The sequence below is a fragment of the Triticum dicoccoides genome, chromosome 1B, assembly GCF_002162155.2.
Source record: "Triticum dicoccoides isolate Atlit2015 ecotype Zavitan chromosome 1B, WEW_v2.0, whole genome shotgun sequence".
Taxonomy (NCBI): domain Eukaryota; kingdom Viridiplantae; phylum Streptophyta; class Magnoliopsida; order Poales; family Poaceae; genus Triticum; species Triticum dicoccoides.
The window spans coordinates 517,292,581-517,316,045 of NC_041381.1; the positions used below are offsets into that span (position 1 = coordinate 517,292,581).

At 44.7% G+C, this 23,465-nt stretch overlaps 1 protein-coding gene across 2 annotated transcripts; it reads left to right on the plus strand.

Annotated features, from left to right (window-relative positions):
* Positions 1-18,668: 18,668 nt before the first annotated feature.
* Positions 18,669-21,923, plus strand: LOC119307694 (solute carrier family 35 member F2-like). Of its 2 annotated transcripts, XM_037583760.1 has the most exons (11): positions 18,669-18,792; positions 18,975-19,069; positions 19,198-19,255; positions 19,363-19,557; positions 19,949-20,028; positions 20,117-20,199; positions 20,399-20,450; positions 20,554-20,622; positions 21,013-21,099; positions 21,320-21,384; positions 21,475-21,923. In XM_037583760.1, exons 1-11 carry the CDS (start codon positions 18,669-18,671, stop codon positions 21,617-21,619), a joined length of 1,053 nt encoding a protein of 350 aa, XP_037439657.1. In that variant the 3' UTR covers positions 21,620-21,923. The 2 variants fall into 2 exon arrangements, with proteins under 2 accessions (XP_037439657.1, XP_037439666.1); XM_037583769.1 differs by lacking the exon at positions 18,975-19,069 and having other exon boundaries at positions 18,670-18,792.
* The last annotated feature ends 1,542 nt before the right edge of the window (positions 21,924-23,465 follow it).

Below are 23,465 nucleotides of genomic sequence, written 5' to 3' on the forward strand. Positions count from 1 at the left end.
GTTATGAATCTAAAACTGTTGCGACACATCTTACTAAACTAAATGATATAGCCACCCTATTTGCTCATGAGGAAAAAAATTGCTACTACTATATTATTAAGTTGTTTCCTTTCTCATTAAAAGGGGATGCTAAGATGTGGCTTAATTCGCTTGCTCCTGGTTGTGTGCATAGTCCCCAAGATATGATATATTACTTCTCTGAAAAATATTTCCCTCCTTATAAGAAACAGGCGGCTTTACATGAAATATTTAACTTTGTGCAAATTAAAGAAGAGAATCTCCCTCAAGCTTGGGGGAGGCTTCTCCAATTACTTAATGCTTTGCCTGATCATCCTCTAAACAAAAATGAAATACTTGATATCTTTTATAGTGGACTAACCGATGCTTCTAGGGACCACCTAGATAGTTGTGCTGGTTGTGTTTTCAGGGAACAAACTGTTGAACAAGCTGAAGAACTATTGAATAATATAGTGAGGAATGATAATGATTGGACTCTTCCTAAACCACCATGCACCCAAGCCAACTCCGAAGAAGAGATGTATTCTATTTCTCAGTCCTGAAGATATGCAAGAGGCAAAGAAATCTATGAAAGAAAAAGGTACGTATTACAACCGAAGATGTCAAGAATTTACCACCTATTGAAGAAATACATGGTCTCGATACCCCGACACAGGTAGTAGAGGTAAATTCTCTCTATAGATTCGATGAAGGTGATGTTCCTTATACTATATCTGTTGGTCAATGCTTAGATGAATTGGATAACTTTATTGTTAAACAAGAAAACTTTAATGCATATGTTAGTAGACAGCTGAAACGAAATGCTTATATGATTTAATGCTTGAGTGACTTTATGTTTAGAACTGTAAATGATGTTAGGGGTGTGAGTAAACATGCATCTATGATAAAAACTCAAGTAGAACAAGTCATCAAGTCATAAAATGATTTGCTTAATGAGATGAACAATAAGATGAATGATCATGCTATTAGAGTTATGACCAGGGGTGGTAAAATGACTCAGGAACCCTTGTATCCTAAAGGTCACCCTAAGAGAATTGAGCAAGATTCTCAAAGAATTAATACCGATGCACCTAGTCCATCTAAAAAGAAAAAGAAAGATGATAGGACTTTGCATGCCTCTTGCAAACCTATTGTCGACACACCTGAGAATCAAAATGATATTTCTATTTCTGATGCTGAAACACAATCCGGTGATGAACATGAACCTAATAACAATGATAATGATGATGTTCATGTTGATGCTCAACCTAATAATGATAATGATGTAGAAATAGAACCTGCTGTTGATCTTGATAACCCACAACCTAAGAATAAGAGATATGATAAGAGAGACTTCATTGCTAGGAAACATGGTAAAGAGAGAGAACGATGGGTTCAGAAACCCATGCCTTCTCACCTAAAGCTTCAAATAATAAGGATGAAGAAGAATTTGAGAGCTTTGTTGAAATGCTTAGACCTGGCTTTTTGCACCTTCATTTGGTTGATATTCTGAAAATGTCTCCTTATGCCAAGTACATAAAAGATATTTTTACAAACCAAAGAAAGATACCGGAAGTTGAAATTTCCACCATGCTTGCAAACTATTCATTTAATGGTGGAATACCAAAGAAACTAGGAGACCCAAGAATACCAACTATACCATGCTCCATTAAAAGAAACTATGTTAAAAGTGCTTTATGTGATCTAGGAGCCGGAGTTAGTGTTATGCCTTTCTCTTTATATCGAAGACTTGATTTGAATAAGTTGACACCAACTGAAATCTCATTGAAAATGGATGATAAATCAACTGCTATACCTATTGGTATTTGTGGGGATGTTCCCATCATAGTTGCAAACGTTACTATCTTAACAAACTTTGTTATTCTTGATATACCCGAGGACGGCAGTATGTCGATCATCCTTGGTAGACCCTTTTTGAATACTGCAGGGGTTGTTATTGACTGCAAGAAAGGCAATGTCACTCTTCATGTCAATGGTAATGAGCATATAGTACACTTCCCGAAGAAATAACCTCAAGTGAATAGTATCAATTCCATTGGGAAAATTTCAACAATTACTATTGCAGGTTTTGAATTCCCTATTACTACTGTCAAAAAAATATATGAAATTCTTATTGTTGGGGACATGCATATCCCCGTTGAGGTAACCTAGAGTGATACGAAGATTCTCCGGTCTCGTGTCGTTCGGAAGAAGTTTGTTAATAAGACTTGATCAACCTTATTAATGGATTCCTTTTGACAGACATGTGGTCGATGAATTTAGTAAACACAACTTTCTGTACCCACATTTTACTTTCTGTTAATTAGAATTAATAAAGTAGAAATGCCATGATTATGCTGTTTTCTGAATTATCCGTGCAATAAATAAAAGTTCTCAGAATGCCCTGAAAATTTAATATGATTTTTTCTGCAAAATATAAAAATTCGTGGCACTGAACACACCCCGGGGGGGGGGGGGTGCACCTGTGAGTCACAAGCTCACAAGGCGCGCCTAGCTAGCAAGCTTGTGGGGCCTGAGGGAGTCCCGGACTAGGGGGTGTCCGGATAGCCGAACTATCATCATCGGCTGGACTCCAAGACTATGAAGATACAAGATTGAAGACTTCGTCCCGTGTCCGGATGGGACTTTCCTTGGCGTGGAAGGCAAGCTTCGCGATACGGATATGTAGATCTCCTACCATTGTAACCGACTTTGTGTAACCCTAGCCCTCTCAGGTGTCTATATAAACCGGATGGCTTTAGTCCATAGGACGAACAACAATCATACCATAGGCTAGCTTCTAGGGTTTAGCCTCCTTGATCTCGTGGTAGATCCACTCTTGTAACACACATCATCAATATTAATCAAGCAGGATGTAGGGTTTTACCTCCATCAAGAGGGCCCGAACCTGGGTAAAACATCGTGTCCCTTGTCTCCTGTTACCATCTGCCTAGACGCATAGTTCGGGACCCCCTACCCGAGATCCGCCGGTTTTGACACCGACATTGGTGCTTTCATTGAGAGTTCCTCTGTGCTGTCACCATCAGGAAGGATGCCTTTTCCTGTCTTTAAAGACGGCACCGTCGTCAAGGGAGCTTTGGCCGTCGGCCAAACTATCGGGCTAGGCGGTTTTCTTATGACCGCCTGTTCGGCCACCGCTCCGGCAATGACCTCTCAGGTCATTAAAAGCGATCTTCACGTCAGCTCGGAATTCGCCGAGCAGCTAGATCCGATTGAGCTCTCCTCCGTAAACGAGCTCTTGGATCGCATCGCCGCCCTGGGAGTCGCTACCGACTACGATCGGATTGGGCTTAAAACCGATCTGAGAGAAATTAACTCTCCCTAGGTTACCCACCATGTTGTTGTGGTAGAAGAACAATGCGGCGACTCTTCTTCTATGTTAAAAACCAACTATGTCTGGATTCCTGATCCCTCCATGCCGGATTCCCGCGGAGGGATGGACGCTAATCAAATACTGAACCTAAAGTCAGGCATCGGACCGGATTTGTTGGAAAGAGTCCAGCAAACCAAGCCTCCAAATCCGGAAGCTTCTTGGCCTTTGAGCCTCAGATCGGGCGGCGCACCGAACACTTCGAATGGACGGATGCTGCCACGGCCGAACTCGAGGAAATAAAGGCCATACTGGCAACAAATCTAGTCCTGGCCGCGCCCATCCTGGGCGAACCTATGTTATTATATATCGCAGCAACACATCAAGTTGTCAGCGCGGTACTCGTCGTCGAACGAGAAACAAAAGGGCACAGATTCCCTCTTCAAAAACCAGTGTACTACGTATCCACTGTCTTAACTCCATGCAAGTCCCGGTACCCACATTATCAAAAGATAGCGTATGCGGTGTTCATGGCATCCCGGAAGCTGCGACACTACTTTCAAGAGTGTTCCATAACGGTGGCCTCCGAAGTACCTCTCAACGATATTATAAACAATCGCGACGCAACGGGCAGGATTGCAAAATGGGCCATTGAGCTCTTACCATTTGACATAACCTACAAACCACGGCGAGCTATAAAGTCGCAAGCTCTGGCTGACTTCATCCCCGAATGGACCGAAGCCGAACTCCCTAAAGAGTACGTCGCGTACTCCAATTGGATCATGCATTTCGACGGATCCAAAATGTTGGCTGGCTTGGGGGCTGGCGTCGTCTTGACGTCCCCAACTGGAGACACAGTCCAATACGTACTTCAAATAATGTACATGGACTCCAACAACGCAGCCGAATACGAGGCCCTTCTACATGGCCTCCGGATGGCAATCTCCATGGGCATTCAACGCCTAGAGGTGCGCGGGGATTCAAACCTCGCAATATCCCAAGTAAATGGAGACTTTGACGCCAAAGATCCGAAAATGGCAGCTTACCGCAACGCCGTCCTAAAAATGTCAGCTCGGTTCGAAGGACTCGAATTCCACCATGTAGCTCGGGATAATAACCAGGCAGCAGACGTGTTGGCACGCATCGGCGCAAAACGAGACGTCGTCCCTCCAAACATCTTCCTGGAATGGCTCTTTAAGCCATCCGTATTATGGGAAGAGGAGTCCGGAAATAACAATCCAGAGCCAGCTGCCTCACCCAACTCAGACCACTCTGACACAATCGGTGGCTCAGACAATGAAATAACACCTTCAGCCCACGAAATAATGGCAGTAATTGCCCCATGGACAGAACCATTCCTAGCCTACTTAATCAGGCAGGAACTTCTCGAAGACCAAAATGAGGCCCGCTGCATAGTTCGGCAATCTAAAGCCTACAAGGTCCATGAGGGAGAACTTTATAAAAAAAGCACAACCGGAGTCCTTCAAAGGTGTATCTCCAAAGAGGAAGGGCGAAATCTCCTGGCTGAAATTCACGCCGAACTCGGCGGGCACCACGCTGCAGCCTGGGCCCTTGTAGGCAAGGCCTTCCGTACAGGATTTTATTGGCCGACACCCCGGGAAGATGCTCAGGACTTAGTTCAACGATGCGTTGGTTGCCAGCTCTTTGCCAATCAGAGCCACATGCCACCCAGCGCCCTCAAAACTATACCCATCACCTGGACTTTCGCGGTCTGGGGGCTTGACATGGTTGGACCCCTTAAAGGGGGAACCCACAAGCACAAATACTTATTGGTCATGGTGGACAAATTCACCAAATGGATTGAGGCCAAGCCGGTTAAAACGGCAGAATCCGGACCTGTGATAGACTTCATATCCGGGGTAGTACACCGTTTTGGCGTCCCCCACAGCATCATCACCGATAATGGCACGAATTTCACGGCCGACGAGGTTAAACTCTGGTGCAAAAACATGGGCATCAACTCGACTACGCTTCAGTCTATCACCCCCAAACTAACGGTCAAGTCGAGCGAGCAAATGGTCTAATCATGAGCGGCATCAAACCCAGACTAGTGCGGTCCCTCAAGGAATCTAACAGACACTGGATAGAGGATCTCGACTCCGTACTCTAGGGGCTGCGGACCACGCCAAACCGAACTACCGGATTCACACCATTTTTCATGGTGTACGGCGCAGAGGCAGTTTTGCCCTGCGATATAATTCATGACTCACCTCCCGTGCGCATGTACGAAGAAAGAGAACCCGAGTTGGATCGACAGGACAGTTTGGACGCCTTAGAGGAGGAGCGGGACATGGCAAAAGCTCGTTCCGCATTTTATCAGCAGCAGGCTCGAAGATATCAAAGCAGAGAAGTACGGGCCAAAACTTACAACGTTGGCAAACTTGTTCTACCCCTGCCGGATAAGAAAAAGGACAAACTTAAGCCCAAGTGGGAAGGTCCCTTCATCATCGACCAAGTCCTGACCGGCGGAGCATACTGTCTACGCAACGCATCTGACAACCGACTCGAGCCGAACCCATGGAACACAGCCCGTCTCCGAAGATTCTACGCCTAACGCCGGACTCAGAGTTCGTCTCACTCCTCCGTCCACCTTTTTACATTTTCACTGTCTCTTGTCCCCCTCCTTCTTCCCACCTTTTTTTTCAATACCTTTGATAGGCTGATTTGCACATGGTTCGCACACACTTGATGTGCTCCTAGCACTCATTATACCTGGGGGCTTCTTTAACAGAAGCTTATTTATACGGGCTTCATGCCCAACACATGTGTCATACTTCCGCATGTACCTTTTATTCACCATTATATGCATCGATATGACTTAAGTTTTGGCCAAGCTGGGTTGCCTGGCTCCTATGCTTACCCCTACGTTCCCGATTGTTTGGCTAGGAGGTAAAGGGAGCACCTCTGCGATTGTTACTGCCGGGTCAGCCGGATGTGTACCTCAGACTGGGTGAAGCCGAAAGCTAGCGTTCTTAAGAGAATATTCGGTCGGTGACTTGAAAGATGATTTATTACTTAAATTATTTATCTGCCCCCAGATGCTTTTCCTGCTATTTTCGCAGTCCGGACATGCACTTTAGGGCATGCCTCCCAGGGAAAGGAACCCTTAACGGAACTATTCTCCCTGGAAGATGTTTCCTACTAACCATGTAATATAACATAGCTAGTTGGGCACTTGTCTGATAAAGCAATCATGACCCCGACGCCTTGTCTCCATGCATGCCCTGGTTCTTTTATAACCGTAAGGGTATTCAGACACACTCCGAACTGTTGGGTCCCGAGGTTGAAGCGAAAAGGTCCGCAAATACAAACGATCTACAATCCGGCTAGAAGGCATTTTACATGTCATTTTAAATTACATCGTCAAACTGACTGATTGTACTCCTCTTCAATCCCATCTAACAGGCTGTCTAATTTACAGTTCTGTTGGGAATATTTCGCGGCCAGCTCTACTTGGCCGTACATCAAGCTCACAGGGATCTCCTTCCCATCAGGCCCCACAGGTCCGACCTCGGCCATGTGGTTTGGGTCAGCCTTCGGGTACCGCGTCTTCACCATGGCCCAGGCCTCCCTGGCGCCTTGACAGTAGGCCGATATCTTCCACAGACGGAGACGTCGCCGTACTCCCTGAAGCTTCTCATCAAGCCCCCCAAGGCCCTCAGGTAGGGAGACGGAAGGCCATAAGGCCTGAACGACGCCACTCATCGCCTGCCGAACACGTTCGAGCAGTTGCACCAGCTTGGGAAGTTGGTCACCCGTTGAACCGGGCATTTCCTCCGCAGGGCGACCTGTGAGCACACCTAAAGACACATTTCTGTCAATCGACTTCCTCGCCGAATTCTTCTTTTCAAAGGAATTTGCTCAAGCACTTACTATAAATGTCGCGACGAAGCCGCTGATTCTCCTTCACGGAGCCAGACAGCTGGGCCTGAACACCTTTCAGCTCTTTTCCTAGCTGGGTGTGGGCATCTTGGAGCTTGTTCCTCTCCTGCTGCACCTTCATAAGCACCCTCTCATCGGCCTTTAGCTGACGCAGTAGCTGTTGCTTGTCCGGATCTAGTCTGGTGCCCTCTGCAATATTATTGTCAGATTTATGCACACGCCGCACTTTGTTAACTACTTATCTTTTCGAAGTACGTATTACCAGCGGGGGTCTCTGTGGCTCCCCCTGTGGCGGCCAGTGCGGCCTCAAGTTGGGCCTTGCACTCTTGGAGCTCCTGGGACAGGTGGGTATTCTTCTCCGTAAGATCCTGCATAATAAATGATCCTTAAATCAGTTATTTTAACTATTTTAAGTCTTGGGGGCTACTAGCACATATAACTATTAAAATTACTTACCCGTATGTCCTTCACATACTACTCCGTGGCTCTGGTTAAACCATCTTGAGCAGCACGGAGGTGCGCGTTTCCCGCATCAAAGGCATTCAACGCCTCTGGGGAGAAACACGCGTCATGAAGAACTGTCCGGCGACGCCTGTGATTCATGGCGCTCTCCACCTCAGACCGGGTGGCGGACAGCCTGTCGGCATCCTCCGTCGGAGGAGCATCCGGCTCTTGCCTTGTGTTCGCCTCCACTTCCGGACCACGCGATGGAGCATGGCTGGCGGAGGCTTGATTGGCAACCTCTCCGGACACTGTGTGGCGAGCGCTCTTTCTCCTGGAAAGAGCTATGAGCATTAATATACCTCCTAGGGATCCTTCCCTTAAAAATAGCGGTGCGCCGTACTGTTGCGGCGACGTTTCTATTTGCGTCGCACTCCTCTTCCGCCTGCTGGGCCGAACTGACCCTTGTTGGTCAGCCGCCACAGGTTCGGCTTCCCGCCTCAATGGCACCTCCTGTGATGCACCATCAGTATAGGGTGGTCAGAATTGAGCATGGATCAAATGATGGTGTTAAGACCTCAGTCGTAGTCACCTGGGAGGCCGGAAACAAACCGGGGTAGTCAGCCGTAATGGCGACTAGGGCATTGTCCACGCTAAGTTGGTGGAACACCCCGTCGATCAGCTCCACCTTTATGTCCGGATCCTCTTCGGAGGCCAGATCAAGGGATAGTTCCGGATCCTCGGGCTGTGGAGTTAAGCTTCGTATGCCCTCCACGTCCCGGCGCAGCTCCTGCGTCGAAATCACGAAGTAAGATACTTGACTTTGGAAGTATGGATCGGGTAGATAAGCGTTCGCTTACCCAGCTCCGAGGGTTATTCATGGAGAATCCATTCAATGGATTCGTGCGAAGGAAGTCCTCCTCCTCCCCCTTGTACAAGCCGGACAGGATCTTTGCCAGATCGGTTGCCGAGCTCGGCCCTCTGCGGCCGTGACGGGTGGCGTCATCTTCCCCGTTGAAATCCCACATAGGGTGGCCCCTATATTGGAGTGGCTGCACCCCTCGCATAATGCACGTGGCCATGATTCCAATCATGGTCAATCCGGAATGGGCCAGTAACCTAATCCGACCCATCAGATAATGGACGCTCCCATCATCCTCCCATTGAGGGCTCCGCGGGCGCCAAGTCAGGCGTTTCTTCAAGGGAGCATTGCTGAACTCCGGGAGGCCAATCCGAACTGGGTCCGACAGAGAGGCGTCCTCCATGTAGAACCATTCCGAAGGCCAGTCTTCGGACGCCTTCTTCGGGGTGCCGGATAGATATCCGGTCCCGGCGATGCGCCATATTTCGGCTCCGCCCACTTGATATATCGACCCCTTGTAAGAACGGGGTACGAGGCAAAACAATCTCTTCCACAGCGCAAAATGGGGCTCGATGCCCAGGAACAGCTCGCAAAGAGCTACAAAGCCCGCGATGTGCAAAATGGAGGCAGGTGTGAGGTGGTGAAGCTGGAGTCCGTAGAACTCCAGGAGCCCCCGGAGAAACGGATGTATGGGAAATCCGAGTCCCCTTATTAGATAAGGGACGAAGCATACCCGCTCTCCTTTGGAAGGGTTGGGGACGCTCTCCGCCTGCTTTCCACCCCTGAAGGTGGCCAGTCCGGCTCGAACCGGAACCATGAAAGCTGGGGGAAGATATCCCTCGGTTTGGAGCGCCACTAGCTCGCTGTGTGGAACTGAGCATCTCCCCCAATCTCCTGGCTTAGGGTTGGGAGTGCGAGAGGAGGAGCCGCGTCGACTATCCATGATAGAATGGATTTTTGTCAGAGGCGCTTCGATGAGAGCTTGCGGATGGAGGATGGTGTGAGCTGGATCTAGATCCTCGCCTCTCTTATAGGCGGCTCGTTCGCACGGGTAGGGGGTAAAATGTAAAAATACCCTAGCTTTTCGCATTCATACGACACGTGGAAGAAGGCCATTATTGGGCGTAGAAGCCAAGGAGCGCAACATTTATAAGGAAGCCGGACATTATTTGACAGGAATATGAAGTTTGAAGGAGAACCCGCCTTGCAACGCCGAAGACAATATACGCGCTGGACTCGTCGTCGCTGAAGCCCGGTTCGGGGGCTACTGAGGGAGTCCCGGACTAGGGGGTGTCCGGATAGCCGAACTATCATCATCGGCCGGACTCCAAGACTATGAAGATACAAGATTGAAGACTTCGTCCCGTGTCCGGATGGGACTTTCCTTGGCGTAGAAGGCAAGCTTGGCGATACGGATATGTAGATCTCCTACCATTGTAACCGACTTTGTGTAACCCTAGCCCTCTCCGGTGTCTATATAAACCGGATGGCTTTAGTCCATAGGACGAACAACAATCATACCATAGGCTAGCTTCTAGGGTTTAGCCTCCTTGATCTCGTGGTAGATCCACTCTTGTAACACACATCATCAATATTAATCAAGCAGGACTTAGGGTTTTACCTCCATCAAGAGGGCCCGAACCTGGGTAAAACATCGTGTCCCTTGTCTCCTGTTACCATCCACCTAGATGCACAGTTCGGGACCCCCTACCCGAGATCCGCCGGTTTTGACACAGACAGGGCCCATGTAGGCCCTCTCACTTATTGCCGCCACCCATGCTCATCCTCTTCCTCCAGAAAAAATCAAACTTGCTCCATAGCCCGTGTTCTTGCTCTTCTTGCTACGATTTTCAATCTCGTTGCTCGTAACTCCGTTTCCAAAACTGTTTTGGGTGATTGCTCATCGGTATGCGACTCCTCCGTTGGTCCAATTAGTTTTTGTTCTAGTGGTTTATTATTTGCACATTTAGCAACTGTTGCTGACCATGTTCTTGAGCTTGCATGCCAAATTTATATGGCTCAAACTTGTTTTGGTACATGATATGGCCTCTAGACACTTGTGGGAGTAGTTGCTATCGATTTTGTTGAGTTTGTTTCACTTCTATTTTGAGTTACTAATTTTTTTCAGAAATTTTCGGAGGGAGAAAATGTTTAGGAAGATGTTCCTAGGTGGTTCCTCGAGTAAGAAATCCCCAAGGCTTTCTTTACGTGAGCTGGACCTTGAATCACCACGGGAAGCTCTAGTGCAACCTTGCGAATAGCCTGAGATTACTTCATGACTCTAGCCGGTTTTAAGGAAGAATTTGATATGTACGTGCACAATGCTAGCTTGACGGACTTCATGTCAGATAAGTGCTTGCAATATTATAATCTCACTGATTCTTTTGTGCGGAAATTTGAGTATTGAGTCCATCGCAATATGCGTGCTATTATATTTAATTGCTATGAAAACTCATTTTGCATGGACCTTGAAGAATTTAATGAAGTGTGCAAAATTCCGCAATGGGGCACTTACACTGAACTTCGTAAATCTGATTGTATTGAGTTCCTTGCTAGCATCAGTAGGGGTGAGACTAGAGACATAACACAAGCTACTATATGGAGCATTCACTTTCCTGCTTTACATTATTTTTCTCTCTTCATAGGTAGATGCATTAATGGTAAACATGACCATAGTCACCTTTGCGCCTCTGATCTGAGCATTCTTAAGAGTGCTGTAGTAATGAACGATAAACTATTTAACTTGGGGGCCATTGTTGCACATTGGTTACATAATAATCCTTAGATGGAGATTTCTATGGTGGAATTTATGCCACTCATTTAGATAATTATCTTGGGGTACCGATAACAGAAAATGATACTCAGTTGCCGCCTGCTTTCCTTGATTATGCCGCTATGGAACATTTCCAGTTTCTTGAAAGGGGCGACATGCCATTCCAGTACATACTATTTTTAACAGGCGCCGCGTCTTCCATATTACTCTTCTCGCTCCTGCCTTCTTTAACTTTCAGGAAAAACAAAGATATTTCATACATATGGAGGAGGTAGAGAAGTATGAGAGCGCGAGGGAGACCGCTCGCCTCAACGAGGCAGCCCGCCAAGCGGTGGCACCTGCAATCCAGTTCAACCCGAACTACGACTTCGGGTATCATCCAGGCCAGCCATGACCATAGACCAACTTAGGCCAAAAGCCTAAGCTTGGGGAGTACGTATTTCTCACCGACATTACATTCATGCATCACATATTCATTCCAGTTGTCGCTGTTCATCCTTTTCATTGTATAATCCATGTTAGCTTTATTTTTCTTTCTTCTCGTGTGTTTGAAAAATTGTGAAAACTAAAAAATATTTCTCGTTTCTTTCTGGGTTTTCTCTCCGGTTTTATGTGTTTAGTAGTTCGTTATATTAAAAGAAAATCCTAAAAGATTTCTCGTTCTTCTTTTGCTTGTTGGGGGTTTTCTTGTCTATATAGTTTTTTCATTTTTTGTTTCTCTTTCGTTTTGCTTCCTTCATAGAAAAACAAAAACTCCAAAAATATTTCAGTGTGTTTCTTTGAAATTCTTTTCTTTTCTTTGGGTTGTAAGGAGAAGACCACGATGAAAATGTTGAGTGGCTGCCATATGCATTATTGTTGATCTAACGAAGAGCCCATATTACCTTGTCTTCTCCTTTGGATAAATATTTGCAGATTCCTGCTTAGTCCACGAGAGGTGCACTCTTATTATTATTATTCACATTGTTCGGTTGTACAAGAGAAAGGCAATAATGATGAAATTTGATGAATTGATTGAGGTGAAGAAAAGATGGTATGAACTCAACCTATTTTGTTCTTGTAAATATGAATAGCTCATCATTCTTGATTCAGCCTATTATGAGTAAACATGTTTGCAAGACAATTAGAGATCATAGTTACTCATGCCATTCTTAACAGCTAGGGGTGGATAATGGTTTATCTTGTGTGTCAACATGCATTTAGAATGGTTATGGTGCAATATGACAGGATGGTATCCTCCTCTGAATGATTCAAGTGGCTTGACTTGGCGCATGTTCACGCATGTAGTTGAATCAAAACCAACAAAGCCTCCACGATATTTATGTTCATGGTGTTTTATATCCTACTCACATGCTCGTATTCAATGTTGATTAATCTCAATGTATGTTTATGACCGTTGTCGCTCTCTAGTTGGTCACTCCTCAGTCGATTTGCTAACCTTCTCTTGTACTAAGCGGGAATACTGCTTGTGCATCCACTTCCGTAAACCCAAAGTTATTCCATTTGCATCCACCATACCTACCTATACGCGGTAATTACCTGCCGTTCCAAATAATTTTGCATGTGCCAAACTCTAAATCTTCAAATAATAATCTGTTTTGTATGCCCGAATCACTCATGAAGTGACAGGGGGCGGTCATTATTTTCCATGCTAGGTTGGTTATTCTCACGATGAGTGTTTATTCGCTTGTCATTCACGAGAAAGTGGATGGTAGTTGGGATGTCCAGTCCTATGAGCAAAATTAAAATATAATAATGAAACAAAACTCCCCCGGATTGTTGTTGGTATGGAGGGCACCCGAGGATTCGACTAGCCATGGCTTGTGTTTGTTGGAAGAGGGGGAGTAAAACTTTACCTTTCGGTTTGGGAACCGCCTATAATGTGTCTAGCATGGAAGATGGTGATACGTCTCCGTCGTATCTATAATTTTTGATTGTTCCATGCCAATATTATACAACTTTCATATACTTTTGGCAACTTTTTATACTATTTTTGGGACTAACAAATTGATCCAATGCCCAGTGTCAGTTCCTGTTTGTTGCATGTTTTTTGTTTCGCAGAAAATCCATATCAAACGTAGTCAAACACGATAAAAACTTACAAAGATTTTTTTGAATATATGTGAGTTTTGGGAATTGGAATCAATGCGAGACGATGCCCGAGGGGGCACAAGGCAGGGGGGCGCACCCCAGGGGGTAGGGTGCGCCCTGGGCCCTTGTGGTCACCCCGTAAGGCGGTTGGTTCCCTTCTTCTGGCGTAAGAAAGCTACTATTCGGATAAAAATTGTGTTAAAATTTCAGCCCAATCGGAGTTACGGATCTCCGGGAATTTAAGAAACGGTGAAAGGCCAGAATCTGGGAGCGCAAAAAAAGAAGGAAACAGAGAGAGAGAGATCCAATCTCGGAGGGGCTCTCGCCCCTCCGCCACCATGGAGGCCAAGGACCAGAGGGGAAACCCTTCTCCCATCTAGGGGTAAGGTTAAGGAGGAGGAGGAGGAAGAAGAAGAAGAAGAAGAAGAAGAAGAAGAAGAAGAAGAAGAAGAAGAAGAAGAAGAAGAAGAAGGGGGGCGTCTCTCCCCCCTCTCTTCCGGTGGCGCCGGAATGCTGCGAGGGCCATCATTGTGACGGCGATCTACACCAACAACTTCGCCGCCATCATCACCAACTCTCTCCCCCTCTATGCAGCAGTGTAACACCTCTTCTCCCCGCTTTAGTCTCTACTTAAACATGGTGCTCAATGCTATATATTATTTCCCAATGATGTATGACTATCCTATGCTGTTTGAGTAGATCTGTTTTGTCCTATGGGTTGATTGATGATCGTGATTGGTTTGAGTTGTATGTTTTATTATTGGTGCTGTCCTATGGTGCTCTCCATGTCGCGCAAGCGTGAGGGATCCCTGCTGTAGGGTTTGCAATATGTTCATGATTTGCTTATGGTGGGTGGCATGAGTGACAGAAATACAGACCCGAGTAAGTAGGTTGTTTGCGTATGGGAGTAAAGAGGACTTGATACCTTATAATGCTATGGTTGGGTTTTACCTTAATTATCTCCAGTAGTTACGGATGTTTGCTAGAGTTCCAATCAGAAGTGATCCAAGGAGAGAAAGTATGTTAGCTTATGCCTCTCCCTCATATAAAATTGCAATAATGATTACCGGTCTAGTTATCGATTGCCTAGGGACAAATAACTTTCTTGTGACAAAAAGCTCTCTACTAAAACTAACTTAGTTGTTTCTTTATCTAAATAGCCCCTAGTTTTTATTTACGTGCTCTTTATTATCTTGCAAACCTATCCTACAACACCTTCAAAGTACTTCTAATTTCATACTTGTTCTAGGTAAAGCGAATGTAAAGCGTGCATAGAGTTATATTGGTGGTCGGTAGAACTTGAGGGAATATTTGTTTTACCTTTAGCTCCTCGTTGGGTTCGACACTCTTACTTATCGGAAGAGGCTACAAATGGTCCCCTATACTTGTGGGTTATCATATGGTGAAAACTCTCGGTTGCTACGTTGACAATGAAAGCATACCTCCCAAAATTATATTCATCTATGTTTTTAAAACTTTGAGCTCTGGCACCTCTGCAAATCCCTACTCCCCTCTGCGGAGGGCTTATCTATTTACTTTTATTGTTGAGTCATCATCTTCTTATTAAAGCACCAACTGGAGAGCACTATTGTCATTTTCGTGCTTTGCGTTTAGTTGATGTTGAGTATGAGTGTGACCAGATCTCTTTTACCATGAATTACAATGTCTAGTGAGTGCTTGAACTTCAGAGGTGCTCTGCATTTATGTTTTACGGCCTCAGAAAGGGCTAGTGAGATACCATTATGTCATATTATATCATGATTGCTTTGAAAAAGTGTTGTCATCCGAGATATCTTATTATTGCTCGCTAGTTGGTTATGCCATTGATATGAGTAAATGTGATATCTAAATGTTATCGTGAATATGGTTAGTTTATAGTCTTTGCTGAAAAGCTGAAATTAGTTAGATATATTTGCAACAACAAGATCAAACAGAGTTTGCAAAAGTTTTTCTTGTCACTTTTAGTTTGTCAACTGAATTGCTTGAGGACAAGAAATGACTTAAGCTTGGGGGAGTTGATATGTCTCCATCGTATCTACTTTTCCAAACACTTTTACTCTTGTTTTGGACTCTAATTTGCATAATTTGAATGAAACTATCCCGGACTAACGCTGTTTTCAGCAGAATTGCCATGGTGTTGTTTTTGTGCCGTCATCAAAGTTCTCGGATTGACTTAAAATTTTACGGAGAATTTTAGTGGAATATATAAAAAAATACTGGCAAAAAAATATACCAGAGGGGGGCTACCCAGGAGCCACAAGCTCAGGGGCGCGCCCTGCAGGCTTGTGGGCCCCCTAGACCTCCGGCAACCCTAACTCCAACTCCATATATACCTGTTCACCAAGAAAAAAAATCAGAGAGAAGGATTCATCGTGTTTTACGATATGGAGCCGCCGCCACTTCTTGTTCTTCATCAGGAGGGCTGATCTGGAGTCCGTTCAGGGCTTCGGAGAGGGGGATTCAACGCCATCATCACAATCAACCTTCCTCCATCACCAATTTCATGATGATCACCGCAGGGAGTGAGTAATTTCTTCATAGGCTTGCTGGACGATGATGGGTTGGATGAGATTTATCATGTAATCTAGTTTTGTTAGGGCTTGATTCCTAGTATCCACTATGTTCTGAGATTGATGTTGCTATGACTTTGCTATGCTTAATGCTTGTCACTAGGGCCCGAGTCCATGATTTAATATCTGAACCTATTATGTTTTCATGAATATATGTGTTCTCGATCCTAGCTTGAAAGTTATATGCACCTATTACGTGTTATGATCCGCGTACCCCAAGGTGACAATAATTGTGATTCTTTTCGGTGATTAGTGTAGTTTGAGGAGTTCATGTATTCACTAAGTGTTAATGCTTTGTTCCGGTTCTGTATTAAAAGGAGACCTTAATATCCCTAGTTTCCTTATGGACCCCGCTGCCATGAGAGGGTAGGACAAAAGATGTCACGCAAGTTCTTTACCCTAAGCATGTATGACTATATACGGAATACATGCCTACATTACATTGATGAATTGGAGCTAATTCTGTGTCGCTCTAGGTTATAACTGCTACATCATGAATATTATCCATCGCTGATCCAATGCCTACGCTTTTCATATGTTGATCTTTGCTAAGTTACTTTCACCGTTGCTGCTGTTACAATCACCACAAAATTGCTACTGTTGTTGCTACTGTTACCGTTACTACCATATTACTTTGCTACTGATCACCTTGCTGCAGATATTAAGTCTTTCAGGTGTCGTTGAATTGACAACTCAACTGCTAATACTTGTGAATATTCTTTGGCTCCCCTTGTGTCGAATCAATAAATTTGGGTTGAACACTCTACCCTCGAAAACTGTTGCGATCCCCTATACTTGTGGGTTACAAGACCCTGTTGTGGTGACCAGTCACTAGTATCAGCAGCACTCTAACCACCACCAAAGACAATACCCAGATTACAAAAATGGTTCTCCAAAAGCAACACCTCCAAAAAGAAAATAATGCACAAGCTTTGTCGTCACCCGATCGAAGATTATGGTTTTCACCCTGACCAAAGTCTGAGTTCACCCAAAATAATGCCTTAACAAGGCCATTGCCAGGTACAACCAATGAAGGCCAGACCTAGGGTTTCACCCTGGGAATCATGACTTGGTACTCGAGGAGCACCACCAAAAATGCAGTCCTCCAATGTTGCCGCCCCCGTTTGCTGAGGCCGTTGTTGCAAGTCACCAAACACCTGGCACACAGTCTTCATCACATCCAATACACCCTTAAACCAAAGCTTCAAGACCTCCAATCGCAGCAGCCATAACTTTCTCCACCTCTATCAAAGCCTTGGAATCTTGACTTAGACATGTCCCATGGTTCCAACAAGAAAGTGAAGCTCCGTGCCGCGCCCGCTTGAATCCGCAGTGGCTGATAATATGGGCGCACACGACCGGATCCTTTTCGATCCAGATATATAGGAGTGCCATGCGCAATCCATGTTGATCTCCGACGGAGAAGACTGCAACACATCGACATCCAGATCGAGGAGGCCGACATCAGGTAGAACGTCGACTTGGCGCAAGGAGAGCTAGGGTCAAACCACCATTATTTTGTCCAAGCTAGCAGCCCCACTCCGCCAACCGGTTCCCTCCTAGACCGGTCGTCCCGATCCTCCACCGCCAGCCTATAAGCCAGTCCGACAGAGAAGAAGACAACCCCCGTCGCCCGAATCCCATGTAAATGACCGCCGCGGCCTCGAGTACTCCGGATGCGAAGCCGCCACCACGTTGTCGATGCAGGGCCGCACGACCATGGCACCACCACAGATCACACTGCCGCGCTCCTCGCCTAGCACCACGTCCCACCAGCAAACACGGCCGGAACCACCATCCGCCATGGGAGGACCACCACTAGCTCCCAGGGCCGCCGCCCCGGTTCCCAATCTCTGCGGCCATCACCGCGCCGTCCGGGGCGACACGCTGACACGACTGGAGAGCTTCCCGTGGGAAGAAACCGCCACGTGAGAATGCAACCCCGCCACCGCCATCGGTGAGGGGGCTTTGGCCGCCGGCGTCCTCTGACTGTAGCGGAGGAAACGAGGGAGAAAAAACTAGGGGGGGCGCATTTGCGACTGCTCGAGCACTCGAGCTGCCCCCAAGAGAGCGACGCGGGGGCTCACAATCAATCAATCCCCCAACACATTATTATGCACGCTATAGGAGCTCTCTTTGCGTACACTTCTGATCCAGAGATGCACCTGAATGAACAGTAAAATTTGAAAAACAGTAAATAAAATTAAAAAGAATCTGATTTTTTGGCAACAAATATTAATAAATTGTTCACCTGCGCTCAAAATATTCGTGATGGAATGACATTCGTGAAGGTCCGGGAAAAAAACGATGCTACAAAATGACCACGAATGTCATTCCATCATGATTTTTTGCACGCAGGTGAAAGATTCATTAATGTTTATCGCAAAAATAAGTCATACTGTTTTGAATTTATTTATCATTGTTTTTGGATTTCACCGGGGTGCATGTGAGCTCGAGCCCGCCAAAGAAAGAAACACTGTCCTGATTTGGTAATCTTGGAGATAGCTTCAATGAGATGGTCACACGTTGCTCTCGGCTTTGTTTTTCTTGAAAGGGACTCTCCCTCTCTCTCTCAGCTAACCTTAGATAGCACGAGGCTCAGCTGCCAGTCTACCTTCCACTCTTGTGCTCCGGCTTTTCCCTTCAGTAAGCGTATATATAAACTCTCCTCTGCATCCCCATATGAGGCTTGCGTGCACCATGGTCACCACGGATATCAAGAAGAAGGATGCGACGGGTCTGCTGCTCGTGCTCTTCCTCGGCCAGCTCTTGGCCTTCTCCATGGCAGGCGCCAGCTTCGCCTCGTCCTTCCTTGCCAATCTTGGTACCCAGCCTAATCTGTAGCTTCCAACTTATCATTTCATACAGCTCTTACTAATCCTCGTTCTCAGTTACTAAGAATTACCCATCCTCTGCATGCATTGGCCTAGTTAGTACAAGAGGAATCATCATTTGATAACCCAGGAGATAAGATATGGTTTGTTTCACTTGTATTAACTTACGCAGGAGTTGATGCACCACTCACACAGTCATTCTTCGCATACCTCCTGTTGACCTTAGTTTATTTACCAATCTTCTTGCATCGACGACAAAAGCCGCGGGTGAGCAGAGCACACAGCTGCATGAAAATCGGTCATGGAGCTTGCCGTCATTTTCGCGGGACATCATGGAAATTCCCGTACGTGGTTTTCACACACCTCACACTCTTGAGGGCACTCTTGTCTTGCAGATACCTTGGTATTGGTACTTAGCGTTGGCCTTCGTCGATACGCAGGGGGGCTATCTGGGTGAGTAGAAAAAGTACACACTTCAGTGAGATGCAAAATAAACACGTTATCTTTGCTCCTGACTATGAGCATTTGAACATGTTATAATCCTAAAACTTGTATTTCAGTTGTCAAGGCATACCAGTACTCATCGATCACCAGTGTAACATTGTTGGATTGTTGGACTGTTGTCTGGGTCATCATACTCACATGGTACGCACTAGGCACGAGATACTCTTTCTGGCAATTTCTAGGGGCAGGGACCTGCGTGGCAGGCCTAGGTCTTGTGCTCCTTTCAGATGCAAAATCTTCAGATGAGCAAGGTAAGTAAACAACTACACCCTCCGTTCCATAATTCTTGTCGTGGTTTTAGTTCAAATTAACTATGGAACCGAAGGAGTACTCAAGACTTACAACACCAATGAAGAATGCCATTTTCAAAACCAAAAAAAAAACTCAGCAACAAACCTAGGATATATAGGCACACCATGAAGTTCTTCACAGAGTTGACAGTATGTCTCTGCTCTATTATTTTTCCTTTAGAACAAAACATGTACTCCCTCCGATCCATATTAATTGTCACTGATTTAGTACATAGTATTGATGTGCTTAAATCAAAGACTAATTCATGAACCCAACATGCCGAAATGGTTTCATCAATTTCTACAGCGGAAAAATTGTTATCAGCTTACAGAAAAACTTCATTTTCTGCAGATCCAGGTCAAATGCCACTTCTAGGGGATGCCCTTGTTATTGTCGGGACAGTTTGCTTTGCATTTAGCAATGTTGGGGCGGTCAGTGACAAACTATACATATTCTGCTACTAATGAGCAATGTTTTCTCAAAATTACAGTAAGTACAGCAATTTTCTTGAATATGCAGGAATACTGTGTCAAGAAGAACGACCGAGTGGAACTTGTTGCGATGGTTGGACTATTTCAGTTGCTTGTCAGTACAATTCAGATGTATCCTTTCCACAGTTCACTATTAATTACAGATCGGTACAGAAAACTGACATGATCTATTAATGTTGCCATCCATAGCTTTGCTCTTGTTCTTGCATGGTTATGCTATCACTATATTTCATCTGGAACAAAAATGTCTTGATATACACTTTTCTGGAGCAAAATACTCGTGTTCGCTCTTGACCCAACAAAACATCAGATTTATATTCGAAAGAAAGAGCCTAGAAGCAATTGCCTGGTCTCCAACAACGGTAGCACACTATAGTTTTGGTTTAACTCTTTGATACACTTTTTTTCAATTATCTGACAGGATACTGAGTTCTGCTTTGAATATTTTGCCCTTTTCATTTTCAGATTAGTTCATTCGCCGGATATGCCATTGCAATATTTACGTTCTCCTCCATTACTCCATTTGTCCTTAAGGTTAAGTTCCCTCCAACATGTTAGGCAGAAATTAAGCTACACAAGTACTCCCTCCGTCCCATAATGTAAGACGTTTTTCGACGCTAGTGTAGTGTCAAAAAACGTATTACATTATGTGACAGAGGGAGTATGAAACAACTAAAATTGGTCCGAACAAGGAGTTATGAGGTATCTGAATAAACTAAAAAAAAGCAAGCTACTTGGCTAATATTACTCCCTCCCTTTCAAAATAAGTGTCATGGTTTTAGTTTAAATTTGAACTAAAACCACGATACTTGTTTTGGAACGGAGGGAGTACTTCATTAGGAACTATCAGCAAGAAAGGTTGTTTCATTTTTTATTTTACAGTGCAATAGTAGTTTAGCCCATTGATTGCGATAGCTCTTGCAGATGAGTGGATCAACGTTGTTTAATCTCTCACTCTTGACATCTGACATGTGGGCAGTAGCCATTGGACTATTGTTCTATCAACAACAGGTGACCATTTCTGACCGATCCTTGCACCAAATCATAATATATACTCCCTCCGTTCACTATCATAAGATGTTCTAATTTTTTTTCTGATTCAGATGTACATAAACGCATTTTAGTGTGTTTGTTCACTCATTTCAGTCTGTATGTAGTCCATATTGAAATATCCAAAACGTCTTATTTTTCTGAATGGAGAATATATGCTGACATGATTTAGTTGCAACAGATCAACTGGCTGTACTACCTAGCATTCTCAGTTGTGGCCATTGGATTAATCGTCTACTCACTGAAGTAAGTTCTTTTGAGACGTTCGAGACCCATGTGCAGACATGTCAGTCATTGCAGAAATCTAACACGCCTAATTGCTTGTAATGTATGAAGTGAGAGTTCTCCGGTCGATGGAACAACTAAGGGTACAGAAGCGGCAGCTCACTATCAACAACTTCCAAGTGAAGGTAGCTCAACAAGTGGTTCTAATTTGGACAGCCAAGAAAACAAGCAACTGGAAGAAGCTCACATCTGTTAGGGGGTCTCAATCTCAACGTACAAAGCCAGCTCCATGATTTCGGGTATGGCCATGATCAGACGGCAGAAGAGCATGTGCAGGGTACAAAATCATGTGCAATTCATGTAAATGCAGAACCCTTATTGCTCCAAGAGAAAGATTATTTTGTACTAGGAGGGTGATCAGAATACTTTTTGTAGCATATAAATCCAATAAAATAAATACAGCCATAGTTACCAAAATAGATGCAGGACCTACAACTACACACCATAATGAAGCCTATACTGTATACCCCCTCTGTTCCCATCAGAATAATCAATTTTCATGCAAGTCAGACATATGTATGTTTAACCAATGATTATAGAAAGAAATATCAGTGTCCGCAATACTAAATAAACAAAATATGAAAAAAAATCATGATGGATCTAATAATACAAATTTGACATTGTAGATATTAATACTTTTTTTCTAAAAACTTGATCAAACATACACAAATTCAAAAAATAATACACATTATATTTTGGAGCGCGTGAGTATTTAAAAAGGAGTTTCTTTTTGCCAGAAAACTTTCGATCTTTTCATTATAGCATGTCAGTGTAAAGAACACATAAATAACAATAATTACATCCATGTCTGTAGACGACGTAGCGACGAATATAAGCACTGGAGCAAGCCAAAGGCGTGCTACCATCATCATCCCTTCCTCACTGGAGCCGGGCCAAACTTGTTGTAGTACACAGTCAGGAAATTGTCGTGCTAAGACCCACAGGACTAGCACATGAGAACAACAACCATCATCGATGAAGTTAAGTATAAATTGAAAGAATCCAGCCCATAGACACACGAACGAAGACTGGATCCAAACGGATCAACCGAAGACCAACACCGATCGAAAAAAGAGCCTAGCAGCCATCAAAGGGATATGGACAATGACTATGAATCCTCTTTGCGTATAAACAGAGAAGATTCATAATGACAGCCCATATCCTTCACAATGATGACCGAAGCTTACCGCTTTTGTACGACACGGCTATTTAAGCTGGTCACATCGCTCCTCACACGGTGAGGTGGGACTAAACATTTTCTCTTTTGCCATCTGGTAGAGGAAGAATCATATCTTTGCCGAGTTCATTCTATGGGGAAGTCGGCAAAGCCGTGACCCCTAGCATTCCAATTTTAAAAAAAGAAAAAAAAGAAAAATGTTTGTCGAGTCTCCGTTAACCAAAACTCGGCAAAGAAAGGCCGTTGACACAGCTCCGTTGCCTGCTCTACAGTAGGGCCCATCTGTCAGACTTTACCGAGTTTCTTCGGTCTGGAACTCAGCGAACTTGAGATTCTGCTGAGTTGTTTTTGTTCGCCGAGTCATTTTTCGTTGGAACTAGGCAAAGTCAGCGCTCTGCCTATCACTGCCGAGTCCAATTTTGAATCAAACTTGGTAGACAAAAGTTTGGCGAGTTTCCGATAGAATGAACTCGACATAGTTATGAAACTATGCACAAAATCATATTCTAGTAGTGAGAATCGAAACTGGATAGTAGAAATGTTGAGAGCGTGTGATTGTCTTGTCTCGTCTCATTTACTCTATTTATTTATTTTGTCGTTTTCATAAGAAGTGTTTGGCAAAAAATTCAAGGCTACAACCCTAGGATTTTGGCAAGCTACTAGCCAAGCTTTATCAGTCAGATGCCGGAAAGTAATGTGAAGGATCATGAATACAAGGGGAAAATATACTCAGGAGGAAATCCCACTTGGCGCATTTATTGTTTGGAATGTCAGGAAAGAAAGAAATCGGAGATTTTTCTAAGGAAAATCAGCTATGCCTGACATTCTTGCGAGCATAATGACATAAGACATCAGCCTCTCCTAC

What these genes read in the sequence shown, in the direction of transcription:
- LOC119307694 (XM_037583760.1), top strand. Translation starts at nt 18,669, where the DNA reads ATGGTCACCACGGATATCAAGAAGAAGGATGCGACGGGTCTGCTGCTC. An exon ending in GTCCTTCCTTGCCAATCTTG is followed by an intron (nt 18,793 to 18,974) that starts GTACCCAGCCTA and finishes TAACTTACGCAG; the next exon opens with GAGTTGATGCACCACTCACA. An exon ending in TTACTCCATTTGTCCTTAAG is followed by an intron (nt 20,623 to 21,012) that starts GTTAAGTTCCCT and finishes TAGCTCTTGCAG; the next exon opens with ATGAGTGGATCAACGTTGTT.